This window comes from Ilyonectria robusta, assembly GCF_021365365.1.
Source record: "Ilyonectria robusta strain PMI_751 chromosome Unknown BGZ61scaffold_50, whole genome shotgun sequence".
NCBI classification, from domain to species: domain Eukaryota; kingdom Fungi; phylum Ascomycota; class Sordariomycetes; order Hypocreales; family Nectriaceae; genus Ilyonectria; species Ilyonectria robusta.
Window position 1 is genome coordinate 103,928 of NW_025764484.1, and position 21,485 is coordinate 125,412.

At 51.2% G+C, this 21,485-nt stretch overlaps 6 protein-coding genes across 6 annotated transcripts; 4 read left to right on the forward strand and 2 right to left on the reverse strand.

The window, feature by feature from the left end:
* Positions 1 to 3,767: 3,767 nt before the first annotated feature.
* On the forward strand, positions 3,768 to 5,825 carry BGZ61DRAFT_466547 (uncharacterized protein). Its single transcript, XM_046247683.1, has 3 exons — positions 3,768 to 4,478; positions 4,815 to 5,141; positions 5,190 to 5,825. The coding sequence occupies exons 1-3, from the start codon at positions 3,828 to 3,830 to the stop codon at positions 5,787 to 5,789; spliced, it is 1,578 nt and encodes a 525-aa protein (XP_046094914.1). The 5' UTR covers positions 3,768 to 3,827; the 3' UTR covers positions 5,790 to 5,825.
* On the reverse strand, positions 5,822 to 7,215 carry BGZ61DRAFT_594430 (uncharacterized protein; the record flags this gene model as incomplete). Its single annotated transcript, XM_046256851.1, has 1 exon — positions 5,822 to 7,215. The coding sequence occupies exon 1, from the start codon at positions 6,968 to 6,970 to the stop codon at positions 5,822 to 5,824; it is 1,149 nt and encodes a 382-aa protein (XP_046094915.1). The 5' UTR covers positions 6,971 to 7,215.
* A 994-nt stretch (positions 7,216 to 8,209) lies between these two features.
* On the forward strand, positions 8,210 to 10,081 carry BGZ61DRAFT_283976 (uncharacterized protein; the record flags this gene model as incomplete). Its single annotated transcript, XM_046238496.1, has 5 exons — positions 8,210 to 8,319; positions 8,383 to 8,662; positions 8,719 to 9,222; positions 9,304 to 9,530; positions 9,586 to 10,081. Coding segments are annotated over 5 exons (1,617 nt in total), but the record flags the coding sequence as incomplete, so codon positions are not given.
* A 1,566-nt stretch (positions 10,082 to 11,647) lies between these two features.
* On the forward strand, positions 11,648 to 11,827 carry BGZ61DRAFT_309675 (uncharacterized protein; the record flags this gene model as incomplete). The annotated part of the gene is made up of 1 exon (XM_046238794.1): positions 11,648 to 11,827. A coding segment is annotated over one exon (180 nt), but the record flags the coding sequence as incomplete, so codon positions are not given.
* A 2,477-nt stretch (positions 11,828 to 14,304) lies between these two features.
* On the forward strand, positions 14,305 to 14,951 carry BGZ61DRAFT_466555 (uncharacterized protein). The gene has a single exon (XM_046247684.1). The coding sequence runs from the start codon at positions 14,331 to 14,333 to the stop codon at positions 14,889 to 14,891; it is 561 nt and encodes a 186-aa protein (XP_046094918.1). The 5' UTR covers positions 14,305 to 14,330; the 3' UTR covers positions 14,892 to 14,951.
* A 217-nt stretch (positions 14,952 to 15,168) lies between these two features.
* BGZ61DRAFT_372283 (uncharacterized protein) lies at positions 15,169 to 16,444 on the reverse strand (the record flags this gene model as incomplete). Its single annotated transcript, XM_046242165.1, has 3 exons — positions 15,169 to 15,703; positions 15,755 to 16,002; positions 16,034 to 16,444. 3 exons carry the CDS (start codon positions 16,442 to 16,444, stop codon positions 15,169 to 15,171), a joined length of 1,194 nt encoding a protein of 397 aa, XP_046094919.1.
* Between the last annotated feature and the right edge of the window lie 5,041 nt (positions 16,445 to 21,485).

Consider the following 21,485-nt stretch of genomic DNA (forward strand, 5'->3'; position numbering starts at 1 on the left):
GGTGTTTCGGCCACATCATTAATCTGGCCGTGATGGAGTTCCTCGTTGGAAAGCGACCACCCACAACAGATTCCTACCACGGGCCGTCCAACAAGGAAGTTGAGCAATGGAGAAAGCGAGGGGCGATAGGCAAGCTGCATAACATCGTGGTCTACATCACTTGGACACCCCAGCGGCTTCAAACGTTTACTGGCCTCACCGACGGTCTAAGGCTGCGGCGCGACAATGACACTCGTTGGAATTCGTGGTACGGCATGGTCGAGTGGGTCCTCAGGCCTAAAGTCCGCCAAGCTATCACCGTATTTTGTGCTGAAGAGCCGGCTCTGTAAGACGATGTTCTGACTCCCTCTGACTGGGTAACTTTGGTCGAGACTCACAAATTCCTCGAGCCATTTCACGACGCTACAATGGCTAACGAGGGCATGGGAAATTCCGTCTCTGACGTTCTGCCTACTATGGACTACCTTCTGCATCACATTGAGGCAGCCAAGAAGACCACCACCATCCCCTACTTAGCTACAATGATGGAGACCGCCTGGGCCAAACTGGCTGACTACTATGAATTGACGGAAGATTCGCCGGTCTACTCAACTGCGACGGTATTGCATCCTTCCCTCAAGTGGGCATACATGGAGAAGACTTGGGAGGACAAGAATGAATGGATTGAGAGAGCTAAAGCTCGTGTAGGGGAGCTGTGGAGGGAGACGTACAAATCAACCACCTCCTGTCCTGTTCTTCGACCAACTTCTGCACAAGAGCCAACTACAAGACGACCAAATGGGTACAAAATGTGGATGAGAGAGCAAAAGGCTACGATTTTCAACATGGATGACGACGAGTACGAAGTGTACTGCCGTGAGCCTGTGATGATGGTATCGGATCCGTTGAAATGGTGGTTAGAATCAGCGCAGCGACGGCGGTTCCCTAACTTATCTATGATGGCGATCGACATTCTATCGATTGCGCCTATGTCTACTGAGACAGAGCGACTCTTCTCCAAAGCCAAGCTTTCGGTAATCGACCAGCGAGGATCTATGAACATTGAAACGTTGAACCTCTTGGAATGCCTACGATCCTGGGACAGGAGCTCTTTGATAGTCCCATCAGAGGTAAGCCTTCTGATTCGTAATGTGTACCGTTGTCTAATTCTGGACTCTAGTGTCGTTATGTCGATCCGGCAGCCACGGGTACCATCGTCGATACTTTGGATTCAGGGACGTGATAAAGAAGGCGGGCGGTGAGACAATTCGACAATGGCATTGGGAAGCTTGGAGGCAGGTACGGGGATGGGCCACAAGCCATCTTTTATGTTTGGACTATTAGTGTAGACCATAGTTTGCACTGTGGTCTAGTGTGACGGTGACGGACGGACCAATAGTTTAGTCTGGGCATTTCAGGCAGACTGGTAGTTTAGTGTGGCCAAGTTAGACGGACCGGTAGTTTAGTGTGGCCAATTCAAACGGACTAAATGAGCAGTTTGAGGCTTTCACACGCACTGGTTACACTATTAGGAGCCCTGCCAACTGCTGCATTTGGCGACATCTTGTCTCCCGAGTCCTTCCTATCTCGTTTTCCGTCGGTCGAGAGGCAACAGAGGTCGAGTCGTTTCGGCAGAGTTCAGCTGATAGGATCTTCTCGTACGCTTCGACCACTTTGGGCTCGCTCACTTTGAGCTCATCGTAGGCCTGGTTCCAAACTCGCTCTTGGAGAGTCGGCAGCGGCGAGGTGTCGGAATCAGTCGAGGTAGGTGGAGAAGGCGTTGGCTGAGATGTCGGTCGAGTGGTTGGCTGGGATGCAGACCGAGACGGTGTTGGTGAAGGTGTCGGTGGTGAAGGAGCCAAGGCAGATTGGTGGAGAGCGGCCGGCCGTCGCTTTCTGACCTTGAATTCAACTTTCTCAAACCAGCGATGCGCCATCTTCACTGAGAAGAGGGCACGTTGGCCTTGTTGTGCGATATGACGGTATCAGCGATATGGCTTCTCCATGAGTCGGGACGGCAATGGATTGTCATCACCGACATCGTAGGACAGCAACATCTTTGCGGGATTTGCGTGCGGGGAGGCCTCAGCAGCTGAAAAGGACCCCTGTAGCCAGGCGCAGCTTGTGAGGCCAATAGAATTGCTGGGTATTGGGGTGTGCAGCTGCGCCAGGTCAATCGCAGGGCTCTGCCGTGTTGGAAGTGGAAGTGCAGGGCAAAACAGGTGAGGAGAGAGCCATCCACAAGACGAGGTTGTGCCAAAGAAGAGCACTAGTTACTTATCGACTTCCTCTAATCGGTATTGTCTCCCCAGCCATTCGATAACCAGCATAGCTACGGAAGGCCACAAGGGGCAGAGTTCCAAAATTCAATTTTGAAGATTTTTGAATTGGGTCACCCCCCCCCTTTCCCCCGGGCGGACCCCCGTACGGCCCCGTTTGTAGGATTATTTTACCTTGCATGTGCTTAGTCATTCATCTAAATCACTGTTCGCGCGGCGTAAATCTCTTCTACCTAACCACGCAGCACCAGTTGACGATCCTTCCTCCCCTCGCTGGCCCAATTCGATTCCGTACGCACACTTTCTCACGCAATACGGCTTGGTACACATCATCATGGCGCCCCGAGGCAACCGCAACCGCCCCAAGACCAAGGAGACCCCTGCTGCTGCTGATACGGCTGCGATCGACGCCCTACGCGAGGATATGGGCGAGCGCGCATTCAACCTGCTGCCCAAGAAGGTCCTTGACGTTGAGACCTATACTTTCGCGTACAAGACCGATAAGCCCGATACAAATCCGGAGGCCACCATCTGGGCTCTGATGAACGCTTTGAAGGGCAGCACCACCAAGGGCCAGGAAGCTGTTGACTCTACCAAGGTATGTCCTTTATCTTAGGCCTGTACTAGCCTGGTTGATCACGTACTAACCCGTATTAGACCCCACGCCTGCTGGAGATCCGCAGCAAGAAGGACAAGAAGAAGCTCCAGGAGACCCCGTACGTGATGAACTTCAGCAGCGGCCAGAATTGCGACGCTATGCTGCGTCATCTGTACGGCGACGAACGGGAGGGTACGGACCGTTGCTACAAGTGTACGAAGAACAACGGGGCCCTCAAGGGATGCATTGTCGCTGAGGGGACCCCGGCCTGCGCTAATTGCGACTGGAACCGATCTGGCGCCGCCTGCTCCTTCACGAGTAAGTACGCTGCAATACGTTCTCATTTTCTATACTGATTGGCCACAAGAGCGTGGTACCAAGCGCAAGGTTAGCGACGACGACGACGACGACGATTCCGACAGTGATGATACGGACCCGTTCGAAGACCTTGACCTCAAGACCTGCCAGAAGCTTGTGCAGATCTTCAAGGCAGCTACCAACCGCAAGAAGCACAAGAAAGGCACCTCTTCGAAGTCGGCTTAAGGTATTTGACCCAATACGTAAATGTACGAGCCTCTACTAACTCTTTTTTTTTTTTTACCCGTAGTCCGCCTAGTCACTTCGCTCTGAGTTGAATTTTTTTTTTTTTTGATTTACGAGGAAACGCAGAATACATTCGCGTATATTAGCGCACGAGGACGTACGGTGAACTATGATACCCTTTTCTTAGCTAGAGTCTGAAATCAAGTTTTCTTTGATCATGCTTTGTGTTTCACTTATGACATTTTGTTCAAAATCTTGTGGGTCTGACCAAGTGAGGCTAAACATATTATGCATGAGGCAATTTGGCGCCATACGATCACAAACGTAACAAACCCCCTTTTTCAAAATTAAATCGCGCAATCTCAACTCAGACTTCCTCTCTTTCCCTACGCCTACACTTGACTACGTACGGCAACATACGGTTCAAGATGCCTAGGGGTCGCCCTTCAATTGATATATCCCCATTTCGCCTTCAGATTCAACAATGGAAAAACGACGACGGTCTCACGCTCAAACAAATCGTACAGCGCCTTAATAACGAATTCCACATCGAAGTTCAACGTACGACCGTATATCGCAACCTGAAGATCTGGAATGCTTCCATGAGGCAGTATACCGAAGACTCTGAACAACTACGTGAGCGTATTAAAGACCTATTCTTTGATAAGGTCTTGAACGATCACTTTATGCTTCTGCAGCTTCACTCTGAGGGCTTTCTGATCTCAAAGACTGGCCTCTCACGGATACGGCGAGACCTAGGCCTTTGGCGGCGTCAAACCCCTGAGATGACTAGCGAGAGACTTCACGAATTGCGCCGTTTCTTTGAAGACGAGTCCGAATTACACACTAAGCTTGAGACCTACGGGCGCACACTACTCTACGTATATGTCCGTCGAAATCATCATATCTTGAGCCGCCGAGCCCTGTACTCATGCTTTCGCGACTTTTCCCCTACTTGTGTTACCGAACGGTGGAATACGATGCGATATCGCCGAACTGGATGGACTTCTCCAGGCCCCGACTTTATTTGGTCCCTTGATGCGTACGATAAATTGAAGGCCTGGGGCTTTGAGATCTATGCCAGGGCTCCTAATAGTGCAGACCATTTACACTATTAGTGCAGACTACAATCCAAGATCAATAATCAATCCACGACGGGCGTTCGTGGATTGACGACTAGGATGATGCGCCCCTTGAAACGAGCCTTGTTGATCCGGATCGCACCAGTGAATTGATCAGAAATATCCAAAACAAAGTGGTTGGCACAGCAACAATCATGGGTACCCTGGTTTTGTAACACCATGCCAACAACCTAGCGTACTTAGCGTCCACACCGGGCGTCCGTATTCCCTGCCCTGATCTGCAGTCTGCACTAATAGTCTAAATGGTCTGCACTATTAGGAGCCCTGATCTATGCCTCCATTGACGCTTACTCACGGTTTATTACGTGGTTCTACGTGGGCATATCCTCTAGTACGTCACGAAGCGTTGTTGCACAGTATCTCGATGTTCTCTCGCAGCGGAAAACCATGCCAAATATCATCCGTTCCGACCGCGGCCAAGAGACAATCCTTATGGCTGGAGCACATTATTACCTTTCGAAGACCCGCGTACGCGCACGGGAAGGTATCCCACAAGATGTGCGCTTTCGAGACTGCTGGATCTATGGCAAAAGCACGCATAACGAAAAGATTGAGAGCTGGTGGCTTCGATTGAGTAGGGGTAGGGCTAAATTCTGGCGGGTATGTAGTATTATCACTCCGTTCGACCCTATGCTAACCTGAATCTAGGAGTATTTTGGTGAAATTACCGCACTTGGCCATTTCTCGAACGACTCCCTACCCGACCGTATTGCAATGCTCTATCTCTTCATGCCGATCCTGCGGGCTGAGTTTGCCGACTTCGTACTTACGTGGAATTCGCACTACATTCGCAAACAACGCAATAGGCCGCATGTGGTTCCTGGGCAGCCATGGACCCTCTACTTTCAGCCTACCGCACGGCAGGTTGAGAGCTTTGCAGAGGTTATCCCTCAAGATCGATTACAAACGCTCCAAGATATCTTCGACGGGGACCGTATTGATCTTGATGCCTACTTGCCAGAAGATACAATAGCTATCTGTGATCGCATTCTTAGAGGCCAGGAAGATCTGCCAAGAGATCCGCCACAGCAACCTAAGCTTTCAGCGTATCTATTCCTACGAGATCGTTTACGGCAGTACATTAGGAGTAAGCAGCAGCCAGAGCTGGCATTATTGGAGACGCCTACGGGTGGCCTAGACCGCGTACGTGATCATTTGGCCACTCACGATATCGATACTGCTTCGCTTTTGGAACGCATTGAGGAGGAAGAGATTGACTGGGGTGAGGGAGACCAACTATACGACTAGATGCATAACCAATTGTAGCAATTGAACTGAAACTAATCCCTATTCTTATTCTTTCCCCTACCAATCCGGACAGGAAGCCTCTTCTGAGGTGAGAGAGCCTGGGCCTCCGAGTGTTCATCGATATCACTCGCGAATGGATCGTCAAGGACGGCCTCAAAAGTAGCCGAATCCGCGTCATCTTCACCCGAAAGCTCAACCTGAATTTCAGCCTGAATATCATCCTTGCCCTCCAACTCCAAGGGGGTCTCAGCTTCCTCTTTTACCGGTATACGAGATAGCTTTCGTGGCTTTGATTCCTTCTTAATTGGGGATACGCGCTCTGACTTTACCGTACGTGAGGCTTTGCGTTTGCTAGAGCTCCTCGCCGAGGCTTCTGACTCTAGATCAGAGGGTATGCGATCAATCGCTCGCTTGTGACCACGTACGGCTCTTGACGGCATTGGTGACTCAATATCAGGCCGAGGCTTTACATTGAAGTACCAAAAGGTCAAATGGACCGTATCGCGCTTTGGGGCAAGCGAGATATTGCCCACACGAAAGAGGTCCGCAAACGAGGTCGTTTCGTACGCGGCATCAGAGAACTCAACGGGTCCAAAGGTAGCAGTTTGAGTCACTACGGAATGAACGACCTTCCATTCCTTAACTGCAAGCCTCTTGTCACACTGCTTGACAATGAACTCTATCATTGCGGCATGAGAAGGGAACTTTGCCCCGAGAACGATCTCAACATTTCCTGTACGCTTTCCAACGAGGTTTGCCGTCTTGTCGTATACTGGGGTTTCAACACCGTCAAGGACATTGTCATAATACCCATCGCACGACCAAAACGAAGCGTGCAATTCGATGACAATCTTAGCCGTATGGCTTGTAGCTGCGATGCTCCTTGACCGGCTTTCAATAGCTAGGTTCGTAGCGTTCTGATAGGTATCAGGTCTCGGTCGGGATCGTTGGGAAGGAATCGTCATCGCATTGCCTCGTTGGACTGTTGATTGGGAAGTAGGTGAATCGACTGTGAGGTCGATAGAAATAGGGGTAATAGGGCCAAATGATGATGAAGCCGTAGGGAGCCGTTGAGCGCAATGCGGGCAATAAAGGGCCCCAGGGAACTTCGTACGTATATCCACATGACGGCTGCGGTCTTTGGGACAATACTCTGTCGAAGTGGATGAAGGTGTATCCATTGTGTAAGAGAAGGATGATGAATGAACTTCGTTCCCAAATGGCCGCGTTTGTGGCCGAACGTAATATTTGCCTCAAGCAACCCTAACTAAATTAGGGTCACGCAATGGGCTCTCCCTGTTGAGGGATATTTTATCTTTACAGTGATATGCGTCCCCTATATGTGATTAAACAGAAGGATAATGGCACATTGGGGTTGCCCTAGTAAGAAAAAAATGAAAAGTTGAATTTTGGAACTCTGCCCCTTGTGGCCTTCCGTAATAGCGGCCGCCAGTAGCATGGCAGTTGCTAGTCCTAAATGCGGGTTCACCCGTTATCTCGGCGTCGATATCCGCAATTAGCCGCCTCACCACACCTTTGCTGTGGGGCACGGAGCGTTGTGGAAGCGTTGTAGATGCTTTGCTAATTGACACCAGAGTCAAAGATGCTGCTTCCAGATAAGCGAGGCCGGGCAGGACGTTGCCCCGGCGGTGGAGGATTGGGGGCACAGTATCGCACTTTGGCGGATAGGTCGATGATGGCGATGACACTTGCGGCGAGTCCTACCGCCTCGGCCATGGCAAACGACGATATTTTGACGGTAAGGGAAGCGGTTTCGGGTTGCGGTTTCGGGTTGGCTTGCGGATCAACAGCCCGAGACGAGAGACTGTGTGGAGGAGGGAGGGGCCCTGTTCACGGGTACTTCGGTGAATGCCTAACCAGGCTGTGACGTGGCGGAGTCGGGCTTGGATCCCTGCGGAGGAGGCAAACGCGCTTTGTACGTTCCGTAATGTTGGGTCAGGCACAGCACCTCTGTACGGTACAGGGACCAGTTCCACGAGGCCGCTTCGCTTGCTCCCATCCTTGCCCGTGGCCAAAGCCTCCTACTACCCGCGAAAATCGGCCTTAGCGCGTCTGCGACGCGATAGGTCATTCGCTTATCGGCGAGCACCCGAACAGTTCGTGGAACGTGAATTCTGAGCTCACAGCCTGATTGTGGTCTCGGACGCAGGACGCTCTCCAACCATGAGGGCGTCTCGTTGCTGCCTAAATTACATGTATCTGCACTTTGGGCATTAAATACTGCCTCCCCCCCGCGCCCTCCGACAAATTGATCCCAATCTAGCACTTCAAGAGGGAATCAATCAGGGCGCCCGATCTCTCCGAATTTATCATCAAGTGGTCGGGGAAGGACACTGTCAGCAACAGGGGCCCGGTTGAGCCTGGTCCTTATTTTTACCTCGAGTCTTTTTGCCGATAAAATGAGTGTCGGCGTCGGCGTCGGCGACTTCATCAAAATCCTAGAGCTTGTTACTCAGGCCCGGAAACGGTTTGTGGATGCTCCTAGCCAGTATAATGACATATCAAACGAGTAGGTCAATGTCGCGCTAACCCTGCATGCACCTACTCACTTATACTTGACTGGTAGTCTCAGAAACTTCTCGAACGTCGTCCAAGATATCGATGTCCTTTTATCTGGATGCGAACCTAGGCCCGAGCAGCAAGCATATCTACAAAGTATCAGGAACGACTCCACCAGTCTTTTAAAAGATTTGCTCGAGAGGCTTGACAAGGATAGAGAAATCGGGGTTCGCAGTACAAGTACAATCCAATGCGTGAAGAAAGCTTGGAAAAGGTTCAACTGGGACCCGAATGACGTTCAAGCTTTTCGAAGTCGGATATCGCTCAATCTCGCACTACTCAATACGATTGAGGTACAGCTATCCAGGTATTTAGAAAGCTTTCTCTTCAACTTCTAGTGGACTAAAAGGAGCATAGTCGAAGATCCTCCAGAATTCAACAGGACGTTCATCATCTCACCGAGCGATCGAACCAACAGGAGCGACATGAAATACTCAAGTGGATTGGAACCGTTGATCATGGCTCACGTCAAAGCGAGGTGTATGATGAGCATGAAGAGGGAACCGGCGAATGGCTTCTATGCTCTGACGAATTCCGAAAATGGATCGAAACCAAGGAAGAGGTGTTGTTCTGTCCAGGTCTTCCAGGAGCGGGGAAGACATTCCTAGCCTCCATCGTGATCCAGCATCTTTTAGACCGCTTCGGGAACAAGAGCGATGTTGGCATAGCATATCACTACTGTGATTTCAGACGCCAAGACTACGAGAACGCTAGTGTGATTCTCGCGAGCATCCTCAAGCAGCTTGCCCAATGTCTAGGCTCTTTGCCAGACGCGTTGAGCACTTTGTATGACAAGCACAAAGAAAAGGAGACTCGGCCATCATTCAAAGAAATAGCTAGTGCGTTACAGTCCGTGGCGTCTCTGCATTCCCGCGTCTTCATAGTTATTGACGGTCTTGACGAGTGTCCTGCATGGAGAGAAATTCTCGCCCAGCTCCGAGGCTTGCAGGGAGTAAATGCCTTGGTAACCTCTAGGGATATCCCAGAGATTGTTAATGACAAGGAGTTGGAAGGAAGCAGTGTCCTCGAGATACATGCGAGCGATAATGATGTTCGCAAATACCTTGATGGTAAGATGTCAAAGCTTGGTAGATTCGTCAGGCGTGACCGACAACTTCAAGAAGATATTTGCAAAGCAATTTTGGGATCGATTGGAGGAATGTACGTTGCTTCTCCTCTTATAAAGCGACGCCATCAAATGGTAACATGACCCTAGGTTCCTTCTTGCCCGCCTGCATCTCGACTCTTTAGCAGATAAATTGTCTGTCACGACGCTCAGAAACGAACTCGCAGCCTTGCCAACCGGGTCATCAGCATACGACAAGGCCTACCTGGCTGCAATGGAGCGGATAGAGAGAAAGTGCCCAGACCACAGAGTGCTCGCCAAGGACGTCCTTGCATGGCTTACCTTTGCAAAGAGACAGCTCCAGGTTGCAGAGCTCCGAGCAGCTGTTGTCGTCCAGGAAACAGACTCGAATCTTGACGAGGAGAGTCTTGTCGACATCGAGGACATGGTTTCTGTCTGCGCTGGCTTGGTGACGGTTGACGAACGGAGCCAGACGGTCAGTTTAATCCACTACACGACACAAGAGTACTTGGAGCGGACGCGAGCAAATTGGCGTCCAGATGCTGACGCTGCAATTGCAACATCATGCCTCACTTATCTCCTCTTCCCTGTCTTTGACGTTGAGTTCTTGGAGGTGGACGAAGATTCACCAGGTGAAAGGGCTGCGTTCTGGAAGGTGGACGAGGATTCGCTAGGTGAAAGGGCTGATAGGCAGCTCTACCCGTCGTTGAATTATTCCAAGGAATATGGTGCGCTGCATGCCCGTCTCGCTATATCCGAGCCACCTTCGGTCGCTCGATTCTTTTCTTCAGAATCAAAAATGCCCGGAAATTGGTTGCTTTTGGCGGCAAAGCATGGGGGTGCACAAGCAGAAGCTACCGCGGAATGGCTCATAGAACAAGGCGCATGCATCGACATATGGGATGCAGAACGGAAAATCCCATTGCACTATGCTGTGCTCAACGGCTGGAAACGATGCGTCCAGCTGCTGCTACAGAGAGGAGCGAGTCTAAGCCCAGACGTCGACAACATGGCTCCGTTCCGCTACACAGTCAAAAACGATGCCGAGGAGATAGCCCAAGCTTTCCTCGACGCTGGAACACTAGTAGATACGACAGTGACGAGAGACATCTACATACCTGGTTATCGACAAGGCAGAGTGGTCTATGTTGCGAGAGATGGTGCGCAAAATCCCGTACGAGAGGCCCGCACAAAGAAGGGCTTAACTTGTCTACACCTCGCTGCCTTGACGGGTAATCAACGGATGACCACGTTCTTGCTGGAACACGGTGCCAATCCAAACTTTCCTTCGGACCATGGCGAGACACCACTGCATCTAGCGCTAAGGATAGATTTGTATGGTCCGGAATGGCCTGGGATTGTGGACTTCTGGAACGATCCAATGTTCCGAATCGAGGTTGCACTCGATTGTGTGGAATTGACTGATAGTGAGGACGAATACTGCTCAACTCAGGCTTGGATCTACGAAAACAGGTCGGCCATTATCAGTCGTCTTTTGGAAGATCCTATGGTCGATGTGAATGCCCAAGATGATTTCGGCATTTCTCCATTGCACATTGCAGCCCTTGGCGGAGACTCCTCCAAGTCCTTGATCTGGGAGCTTATCGAGAAAGGTGCCAACATCTCGGTGCGCACAACGAATGGCGAAACACCATTGCATCTCGCTAGCCGGAATGGAAACCTAGACGCTGTTACTACCCTCCTAACACTTGGAGCGGATCCCATGGACGGCGATGTCAACGGAGTCAATGCTCTGCATTACGCGGCACAAAATGGGAATCTAAGAATAATACAGAGTACAGTGAACCACAAGCCGGACGCGTCTCTGGAAACATTCCTGAAATCGAAAGACAACCATGGACAGAACGTGTTACATCATCTGTTGAGCAGCAACATTGAGGTTGACATTACTGTCGTCGACTATCTCCTGAAATGGTCAGTTGGCATCAATGACCTTGACAATGCAGGAATGTCGCCGGTGGCTAAATACCTCAGGGCGTTCGTCCTCTGTGCAGGCGATGATGACCCAGAAGTGTTGCGTCTCATGTTTGAGTGCGGTGCAAACCCAGCTTTCGAGACGGAAGAAGGTTTGGGTTTAGCGCACCTGGCCTCTGGATCCCCCAGAGTTTCTGTGAGCTTGCTCCGAACACTAGCAAGCTGGGGTGTGGATCTAAGGGCTGAGGATAAACACGGGCGAACTGCCCTTCATTATAGTGCCATCAAGGGCAATCCGACGGAAAACATTCTACGTTTCCTTTGCGACGAAATACGATTGTCTGCAGGGCTTCGTGATGCACATGGGAAGACACCGTTGGATTATGCAGTTGAGATGGGACAAAAGGAGCATTACCCGAATCTTTTTGACCCCGACCGATGGACTCGGACAGAGAAGCTACTGCGCGGGTTACAAGAGGAACTATAACAAGGAAGTTTATGATATTTTGAAGACGTTCAGAATCAACTCCAGTTAAAGCGCGCCCGTGTTGTTAGACAAATGAATATTCTTCTGGTAAGCTTGACTGCCAATCCCTTAACAAGTGGCGATGGTGTCACCTGCCTGGCTGAGGAAGGGCAGCGCTGAGACATACCGCCAGCGCAACTCAGAACCGATGGAGCGGTTTTGAAGGTTTGGAAACCGGAACTGCGAAACATTAGCGTGTACCCGTTGGCATTGTGGGGCGGGCCCGCGGGACGAGGTTGGTAGGCGGCCCGCCCCACAATGCCAACGGGTATTTAGATAGATATCATTTAAAATTATCCCCACAGTGAATAATCCTGCGCTCGAATTGTTCTTGCTGCTAACCGTCTGGATTATTAACCCTGTACAGTACAGCTGAGAAATAGGGACGTAAAGATAATCGCAGCTCCAAACTTCAACCATTTCTGTCTGCATTCTGCCGGTTGAAGGTGGTCCACAACAAATATGCCGAGATCTTTACAATATTTCGTCCGGTTTTTAACTTTATTGAAGATGGTACCCGGAGAAGGCCACTTGAGGCCTCAAAGTGGGACCTCCTCGTAACGCCAGCCACTACACAAGGCCCATCAATGGGCCTCAGCTCGGCCAGCGAATTCTCGCCACCAGCGAATTCTCCCAAACAGCGAATTCTCCCAAACAGCGAATTCTCCCAAACAGCGAATTCTCCCAAATAGCGAATTCTCCCAAATAGCTACTGTTTGTAGTCGGCCTGCCTTTTTCCTCCAAAGAGCCCCCGCCGCCCAATCAACGTCCGTTTTCCTCCTCTTTCGTCCAAAAAGGGAACGTATCATCAACGCACCGACCCGGGTCCCGCCAAAGGACCGCTATTCGCCTTGCCCCTTCCTTTTTCATCGAAAAAGCCCCTTAATTTTATTCTTCACCGGCATGGTAACCATGAACTGCGCACAGGTTGCCCGCCGCGCCGCCGGGGGAAATGAGAATCGTACATAGAATAGGAGGAAAAGAATAGAGCCATTGCAAGGAGACTGGACTTACCACCATCACCACTACTACTACTACTACTATTACTGCTACTACTGCTCCTACTACTACTACTCCTACATAGTATAGTACTTTATTAGGTGCATATATATTCTATTCCATCATCTATTATTATTTATAATATACCGACACCATGTCCCTACCTACGCTTCGGCCTGCCCAAGTCATATCGAAATATGGGGGTTAGGGATGACGGGTGAGTTCCGAAAACAAAAGTTTTTCAGAACAGAGCAAAAATGATATGGACAATAGAGCAAGAAAAATGCAATCGAATGAGACTAGTCCCATATTTTTCCCTATCCTGTGGAATAAGTTATCGTGGTTTGGAATATTTAATGGATTGAAGTTTGACAAGTTGGTCGCTGACATAAGAAAAGTCTTGGCTCACGATTAATTCAGTTCGGTTTAGCGCGGCGACTGGAAGACTTGGCTAAGCAGCTCTCCCCTTTCAGGACGGGTCGGAGCCTGAGCCACAGAAATTCAAGAGTGCAGAGTGCCTTTCGGCCGAAAGAATTTGGCCCTGAGGTTAGTCCTCCCGGGCGTAATAAAATTCATTCATTCATTCAGCCGAAAGAGGATGACGTTGCTGCTACCCACGGCTGGTCAAAACACCATCGAGACCCAAGTTAAATGACTGAATAATAGACCCCTAGGGCTAAATTGCGCGGGAAGTGTTTCCATTACACTATGATGAAGCCTAGAAGTAGCAATTTGTCGTATAACCCATGGTGAAGGCGTTTTCTGATGTGTGGCTAGGTTGATGCTTGGGTGTATCGCGGCACGGGCGACCGTGGATTGCCACAGCGAGTATTAGCCTTCGGGCATCATCATCATCATGATGAATGTTCGGGTGAGCGCAATCTATTTTCAAGACTAGCCTTCCCTTGAAAGCAAACTCGAAGGAAAGGGGAAGGGCACTCTCCATCCAACGACTTTAAATGAGAATGCACAAACATCATGCCGAATGCTATTGAATGCAGGCATCCTGAAAGGAAGCCGTGGTTTTTTGCTTTTTCCTCCAGTTATGTAATCTGCAAATCTGGCCGGTACGCGTTCCGCGTCTCTTATTATTCAGATCAATCCCTACTAACATCATACAGTCTCATTTTGACAGACCGGGCTTCAGCTGCTGAGGATAGGATGCTGAACACTTGGGGAAATTGGCCTTCATGCAGGCCTGTCACGGCATATACACCAGATTGGACCAGTTAGTAAAAGTGAAATTTTGGGGCTTCGGGTGATTATGGAAGAACTGTACGAAACGAAAATAGCTTAGCGCAAAGGCCCTCTGGGGTGTGTCCCCCCGGGCGAAATAAAATCCTTCCTTCCTTCCTTCCTCTTATTATTATGAACCCCTTTTTTGGTGCGATCATGGTAGAGATCAAGCGAGACAATGTCTCAATCAGTCCCGAGACGTCGTGGTCGACCCAGAAAAGCAGCGTCTGAAGAGGAGCGAGTAGCCCGGGAACGTGCTCTGCAGCGTGCACGATCACAACGATACTACCAACGACAACACCAGCAAGCCATCCACCCCCATGGCGCGCCGACCGAGTCGCAACTAGCAGAATTTATACATCATTACCACTATCAACCTCATCCGCCCGCTATACCGTCGACTACGGATCCGGTCATTGGCCTCCACCTAGAGCCGCATCTCCAGATCCCCACGCCGTTCGAGGATCCACCAGCGGCCGAGCCCACCTACAACGGCAACTACGACGACGACGAACCGAACGAGGCCAAAGCGGGCCCGGCCGGAGCACCGTGCAGCCCACCACCTGTGGGGGATAATGAGCTACATGATACACCATCCCATTATTGCCCGGCTGGAGAAGAACGAAGCCAGTATGGCCAGGAGATACAGGACCTCCTGCAATCAGTTGAGAAAAGCCTTCACATCTCAGTATCATCAGTCCAAGGTATCTATCCCGATTCCCTCGAAGCGGTATCCTGAATCGCAGTTTGGGCCTGCTTAGCTGATTCCAAACTATAGCTGATGACACATGTGGAGACGCTCAAAATATTTACATCGCCCAACTTTGCTCCGAAGTACAGTTGATGGTGCTTTCTTCGGTTGCATCCTTCCTCAACTCCTCTAGCAAAGTGGGGCGGAATAAGTCAACTCTACTAAAGCTGATTTTGGTATGTAGGACTAGGAGTCAATCAAGTCAGATATCGCTATAAACCATTCTCTATTTGGGTATCTCTTATATGCTCATGCCGTAATCTTATCAAATTTCCAGAATGTCCGCCTTGAAAGCAGGCCAGTATGTCTCCTCAACCCATCCTTGTAAACACTGCAAGGAGATGGTGAGCTTGTAAATGCCAAATTTGGTCTTCGTATCACCGATGGCGACAGAGTGGTAGAGCCTCGCCTTGTTATTCTTGAAGATAGTGGCAACAAAAAGCCAGCTATGTCCCTGAATGATGATGCCAGGCAGAAAATCGATGTGGCGCACCGGCTGTTGACTCCTCCCCCAGACCAGACTCCGCCACTGCGCAGAGTGCCAGGTGCCCATCTGGAGGATGGCATTGTCCCAGTTTTCGGCATGCCGTTTCGTCTCAATGGAGATGGCGATCGGGTCCTTGTCAAAGTTGCCCCATTCGGTGTGGTTGATGGCCAGTCCGGGTCGCCCGAGGCGGCAGAGGTCCTCGATGGCCTCGTATGCCGGACTGTCTTCTTCTGGGCGGATGATGACGCAGAAGTCGACGTTTTTGGAAGGGGCATTCCTGGGCTTGAATTCACGTAGGATCTGGGCCGAAGTACTGTTGTTTTATGAGAAGTGGAATGCAAGTTGAAAGCGGCCGGGAACATACCAGTATCGATAATCTACCAAGCGTGATCGCTTTTGCCGAAAGACCCACGAGAGCAGAGGTGCATGGACGTCCATGTTCCAGGACGATTCGCCTTCTCCCTCATCGAGGCATAAAGCGGCACGAGTCACAATCTCTTGCGCGAGATCGAGAGAAGGATATCGCCATTGCGGTAAGCCATGCGCATCATTTGCATCAAAGTACGCCCCATCTGGGATATTGGCACCGATCAACTGGACCAGTGTCAGCTTCTCACCGTGTCACTCCGTGGAAGTCCCTTACCATCTCTCGCAGCTCCGTAGGGATGATCTTGGACCCATCACCAATCTTTGTGAGTTGTTGACATAGGGCCCGAAGAGACTCAGGTTGCAGGTCGCAATCTAGCTCGAAACTGACTGGCTTAAAGCCTGTTTCTTGCAGCCCAGCGTTGCGGCGCTGCCTCTTGGCGGATGACTGGTGAGATACGGACGAATGGTTCGACGTGGACGATTGCGATAGGCCTGATGAAGCTCGAGACGGGGAGTCCTCATGCAAAGAGGGGGAGCCCAAGTCTTGGTTTGTTCCCCTGCGAATGCGGCTGGGTCGCGGTGTTTCTAGAGGATCACTGCTGATCAGGTCCAGAGACTCCAGCCTCGTCTCATTTGTAGCATCATGTTCCTCCTCTTGCCGGGGTCGCTTGCTCGAAGATGCCATCTGATGTAGGAGTCGCTTATCGACGGCCGACGAATGCGCTTCCGAGTTCGTCGGCGTCGGCAGTCGGGAGGTGTCAGGCTCGCGGCTGAGCTTGACACGCTTCGCTTTTCGATTGATGCTGCCGTCTTGTCGGACGAGGTCCCAGTCGCGGTCGATGTCGGCGGAAGGCAATTCGAGGGAGTCAAGCCATGCAAAAACGGCACTTTGGCGCATTTTTCGAGTTTCCGTGGATTGCGGACGAGATGTCGGTCTTCTTTGATGTTTGTGACTGGGGAACGTTGTTTGAAATCTGGGGGTTTGATGATGCGGGGGTGAGCAGGCATTGGCAGAGCAACGACAAATGTGACGCGCTTCTTAGTAATCTTATCTTAACTGGGTCGGTCAGATACAGTACAGTAACTAAGTGCCGCGCGCATATGATTGGCCCTATGGGTTAGTCATCCTAGCCGCATCTTCTGATTTCGGAATGGCGCCATTTCTAAAATTATCCCTTGGTCTCCCAGATCGAATCGACCACGGGGAGTGCCCAAGCTAAAAGCCAGTTGCGCCGAGTGTACTGAGCTCGCCAGCCACGACACTCTTTCTGTTTCGCAATACAAAATCAGTCGAGGATGCCATTTAGGGCTCACGATCGAGTCGACTCAAGAATCTGCAAGAGTGTTGGTATTCGTATCCGCCCCGCTGTTCTCTCGGAAGATCAATTTTCCATGTCACGTGGCTTGCCGGCGACGGCGCGCCGATAATCGCAGATCGCAACTTCAACTTTTCATCTACATAACGCGCCATCGCCATCATCACGCCTTTTCGCGGCCATAATGAGTGAAATCTCGTCAGTTGACGATGGTTTCACCACTCCTGAGTATTCCTGAGCGTACTGCTTTATTCCCGAGCTTGAACACCTCGACTTTTCTGAAGAAAATGAGCCAGAAATCCCCGAACCTCCCCCATCGACCGAATTCGAGTCATTCGGCGAGCTTTTCGCGTTCCTACAGTCATTCTATCTTGAGAACGGCGCCGGGCTTATCAAGAAGAGATGTGGCCCCAAGCGGATGACCAATGGGGCCGAGATCCACACGAATGTGACCTTGATGTGCGACCGCGAGGGATTTCGGCCATCAGAATCAGCTGGATTGCGACGCACAGCAACACGAAAGACGGGCTGCCAGTTCAAGATCATAGCCAAACCGTCACAACAGATGAACGGGCTTTGGAGCTACACCGTTACCTTCAGTCTTTACAATCACGGGCCCTCCCTAACCCCTCGGCACACCCCGTCCATCGCAAGAGATCTGCCGCACAACAGCGCCTCCAACGGTCCCTTTATAGGATCCGAAACCTTCCTCCACGTGAGGTGGGCGATATCCTTAGAGGAGCCGAGTCGAAACCCTCGTATTTCATGCAACGAGATATCTACAACGATCGCCAACGACTTCACCAGGAGACTTTAGGTGGGTTGACTGCCACGCAGGCGTGGATTGCTTAACTTCGGCGCAAGAAGATCCGTCACGCTGTTCATCTCGATGATCAGAGGAAGATCGCAGCCGTGTTTTGGACTTATCCGTGGTGTGAGATGATGTGGAAGAGATTCCCAGAGGTTCTCGGGATGGATAACACGTATAGACCAATCGGTTCAATATGTATCTCTTCCAAGTCACCGGTATCACGGAGCAGAAGTCTGTGGCCAATTTTGGCTTCGGTCTCGTTAATAACGAGCGAGAAGAGGGATATCTCTGGCTTTGTGAGCAGCTGAATCACATCAGGCTCTCTCTCCGCATTCCTTCGGCCGAAGTTGTCATCACCGATAAGCGAGCATTTTTTCCTTTCTCTCAGCAACAGCTCTGTATTTATGACATTAATGCTAACATCCGAGGCAAGATTCTATCGCGATGGCATTCCCCTACCGCCGCCGAAGACGCCGAACCGATCGTTGACCATGACGAGAGCGAGCAAGCCACCGAAGTCAATTTACGCGCCCGCACGGAGGCACAGAAGGAAACCGACTCTTTCCAACCGACCTCACAGTCAGCCGCCGCCGAATACTCCCCTGATGGAATGTACGAGGCGTGGAAAAGCGTTATCTACGCGCCGTCTGAAGGAGATTCTTCGCCGAGTGGTCTACGATGGTCACCACATACAAAACACACCAAAATCACGTCCTGAAGTACATCTCTGACGAGTACATGCCATGGAGGGAGCAGTGGGCCAGTTGCTACATTCGGCGATATCGCAACTTCGGTCAACGAGTCAATAGCCCCACGGACACTGCTCATAAAGACGTCAAAAGCTTCCTGCTTTCCGCGATCTCCTCCACCTCCACAACGCCCTGATCGCTATGATCGAGAGGAAAGAGAGGGGATACAATGAGAAGGCCGCCGAGATGACGATGAAGCAGCGGCGTGAATTTATTGGCCGTAGCTGGCTTGGTCGGCTCCCTTTACAGGTCTGTTATATCGCTATTGACCTCATCGTCGGGCAATATTGCGTCGCCGAGGCGGCGATTCAAGCTGATGAGCAGAACCCGATCTTACGGCCTTGTGAGCACACTTTTATGCAGCAGAATGCTCTGCCTTGCAGTCACCAAATTCTCCTGCGGCTACGGGCAAAGGAACCCCTTACGAGGGATCTCTGTCATCCACGTTGGTGGCTTCGGAAGCCTCCGGTAAGATTATCGCCCTTTTTAGTGAGAAAACACTCTGATCTCTACCCCATAGGATCTCGAGGAACCACTCCTTCGGATCCAAGATCCTGACGTTACCAATCTTCGCAGCCGGCCTCGCGGTCCCGTCAACGGCAAGCAAGATGTCCCAAAGGAGCTGAAAGCTGCGGCCGGAGGGCAGCGAGCCTAACCGCAACACCAGCAGCCACACCGACCCCTACGATGACCCCGATCCCCCTCGTCAAGCCGAGCCCTCGAGGCACTCGACCGGCTACGAAGCCGAGCGCAAGACGAATCCTCTCACAGTCAGGTTGAGTGTTATTTGGCCTTGAAATTGGCTTCTTTCTATGTGTTTTTGATTTGATTTTGAGGCCTTGGTCAATTACTTACAAATTGTGAAGGAGGAAAAAAAGGGAACTGAAATTGAAATCGGGAAGAATTTTCCGCGGTCATGTGACCTTGTTGGTACGGCTAGCAATTCGGGTTGGTACGAATAACAATACTGTTCCATTTTAGCACCTGTAACTTCCCCTTTGGTTTCAGCCTGGATGCTGCTCAAAAGAGCAGTAGGACGAAAGCGGCTGACCTTCTCGTGGTGTCCGGTGTCAGTAGCTGCAGCGCGCGTGTTGCTCGGTGGCTGCGCGTCAAATCATGGTTGTGGTGGCCTGTCGTGAAAATTTTTCGCGACACCCTCGAACCCACCCACAGACCGCGCAGGGCAACCATCACAACGAGTGTCTCACCAGCGGCGAAGTTAACAAGCTGCATGACGGTCGCTGTATTGACACAGGGTTCATAGTCAACCGATACAGCTAGTCGGCCCAGGGATGTGGTTAAATGTCTCGAAAAATGCTTGCTGGTGGTAGAGAACGTTGTTGTCTCCTCCCTGGGACGAATTTAGGGCATGCAGTCGCCAAACCAGTGTGTTCCAAGTCTATGTACTCTTGTGGAGTTGTGCTCAAATGCCAGCAAATCAAAAGTCCTGGATATGAAGCTTGAAGATCACTCCTGAAAGCGGCAAGCACCCAATTCACGAGGGCAGTTTGTGGCACAAACTCAGCGGTTACATACATTGTTAGTTGCATGTGCTGCGTCCAAAAAGGTATGCCGCACTCTACCTAGCCTAACCTGCATCGTAAGTAAACCAGCCCGAGGCAGCCAATGCTTGGTCGGACCGTCCCGCAACTCTCTTGGCGCTGGAGGTGTCTGTGACACGCTGATGCTCGCATGCAGTCAGCCAAGACACGGAAACTGGCTAGCATCACATCCAAAATGTGCTGCAACTGGAGGAAATGGTTCCTAGAGGCGCCCCCAACTCGGAAGCCCAATTTCCGATTCGCTACAAGGCTGTCCTGCACTCCGCCCACCCATCACCCAACCCCGAACACACAAGTACCTCAGCTCCTCAGGACTGGGAATGGGGGGGTCTCAAATTCAGGGTGCATCGCGAGGTGACTTACTGGCTACCAATCAGCATTGTCACGCGGCGAGTTCCGGTAGGGCATGCTGCATATCTTGTCCATGGAGCGCGCGAACAAAGCAAATACCGCGTGGGATATCAGCGCACGAATTGCAAGAAAGAAACGAATTGCCGATAATGTGGCGCCAGCCACCTTTGAACAAGTAATCAAGGGTTTGGTACAAGCAGCCGTCATGTAAGGGCGTTTCGAGAGAGAAGAGCGATAATGGACAGTCTCTGTGGTTCCCCTACCTTTCAACGAGCGCAACGCGGCACGGCACGGCACGGCACGTTCCGCCCTAGGAACTCGTAGGTTCTCGATCCTTCCAGGAGCTTGACGCGTATCTCTTGAACGCATGCTTCGATACGCGATGGCGGTTTCCCATGTAACTTGTCTCTTCGGAGGACCGAAATTCTCTTGTGTACCTTCGGCTGCTCAAGCAATGGCCACGTCACTACCTCTGTGTGTGTTCGATTGGCCGGCACAGTCGCGGGCCAGCTGTTCTGCGTCCGGAATCTGCGAGTTGCCGCCTACTACCTTACGCCAGCCATTCGCTCTCGTCATTCGTGATCGCCCTTTTGTGACGGCTCCTTGCAGCGAGCACTGGATGACTTGTTTAATGTGGCGGGCGCCGTCCTGTCGGCAGTTGGTTTCTGTCTTGCAATTCGTGCAATGCTTTCCCGCCGCCATATTTCCGACTTGTTAGAATGCTCAGCGAGGATGTACCAAAAAGACGGCATGCCCGACTTGACCCTGGCGCGTGACAACGCGGAATTGCTAGCCAGCAAATCAAGCTCGGCCACGAACCCGGTATTTTTGAGAAGTCTGGCCCCATTTGCCGATCCTGAGGATCCGACGTACTCCTGGTCACGGAATGGAGAGTGTCATCTCCCGCTGTGGCTTATCTTGGCGAGAGCGGCCCATT

Bases quoted from the DNA above. Each gene is read 5' to 3' on its own strand.
- BGZ61DRAFT_466547 (XM_046247683.1), top strand. From the start codon at position 3,828: ATGCCTAGGGGTCGCCCTTCAATTGATATATCCCCATTTCGCCTTCAG. The intron at 4,479-4,814 runs GCCAGGGCTCCT...GCCCTGATCTAT, and splicing joins CCTGGGGCTTTGAGATCTAT to GCCTCCATTGACGCTTACTC. The intron at 5,142-5,189 runs GTATGTAGTATT...ACCTGAATCTAG, and splicing joins GTAGGGCTAAATTCTGGCGG to GAGTATTTTGGTGAAATTAC.
- BGZ61DRAFT_466555 (XM_046247684.1), top strand. From the start codon at position 14,331: ATGTCTCAATCAGTCCCGAGACGTCGTGGTCGACCCAGAAAAGCAGCG.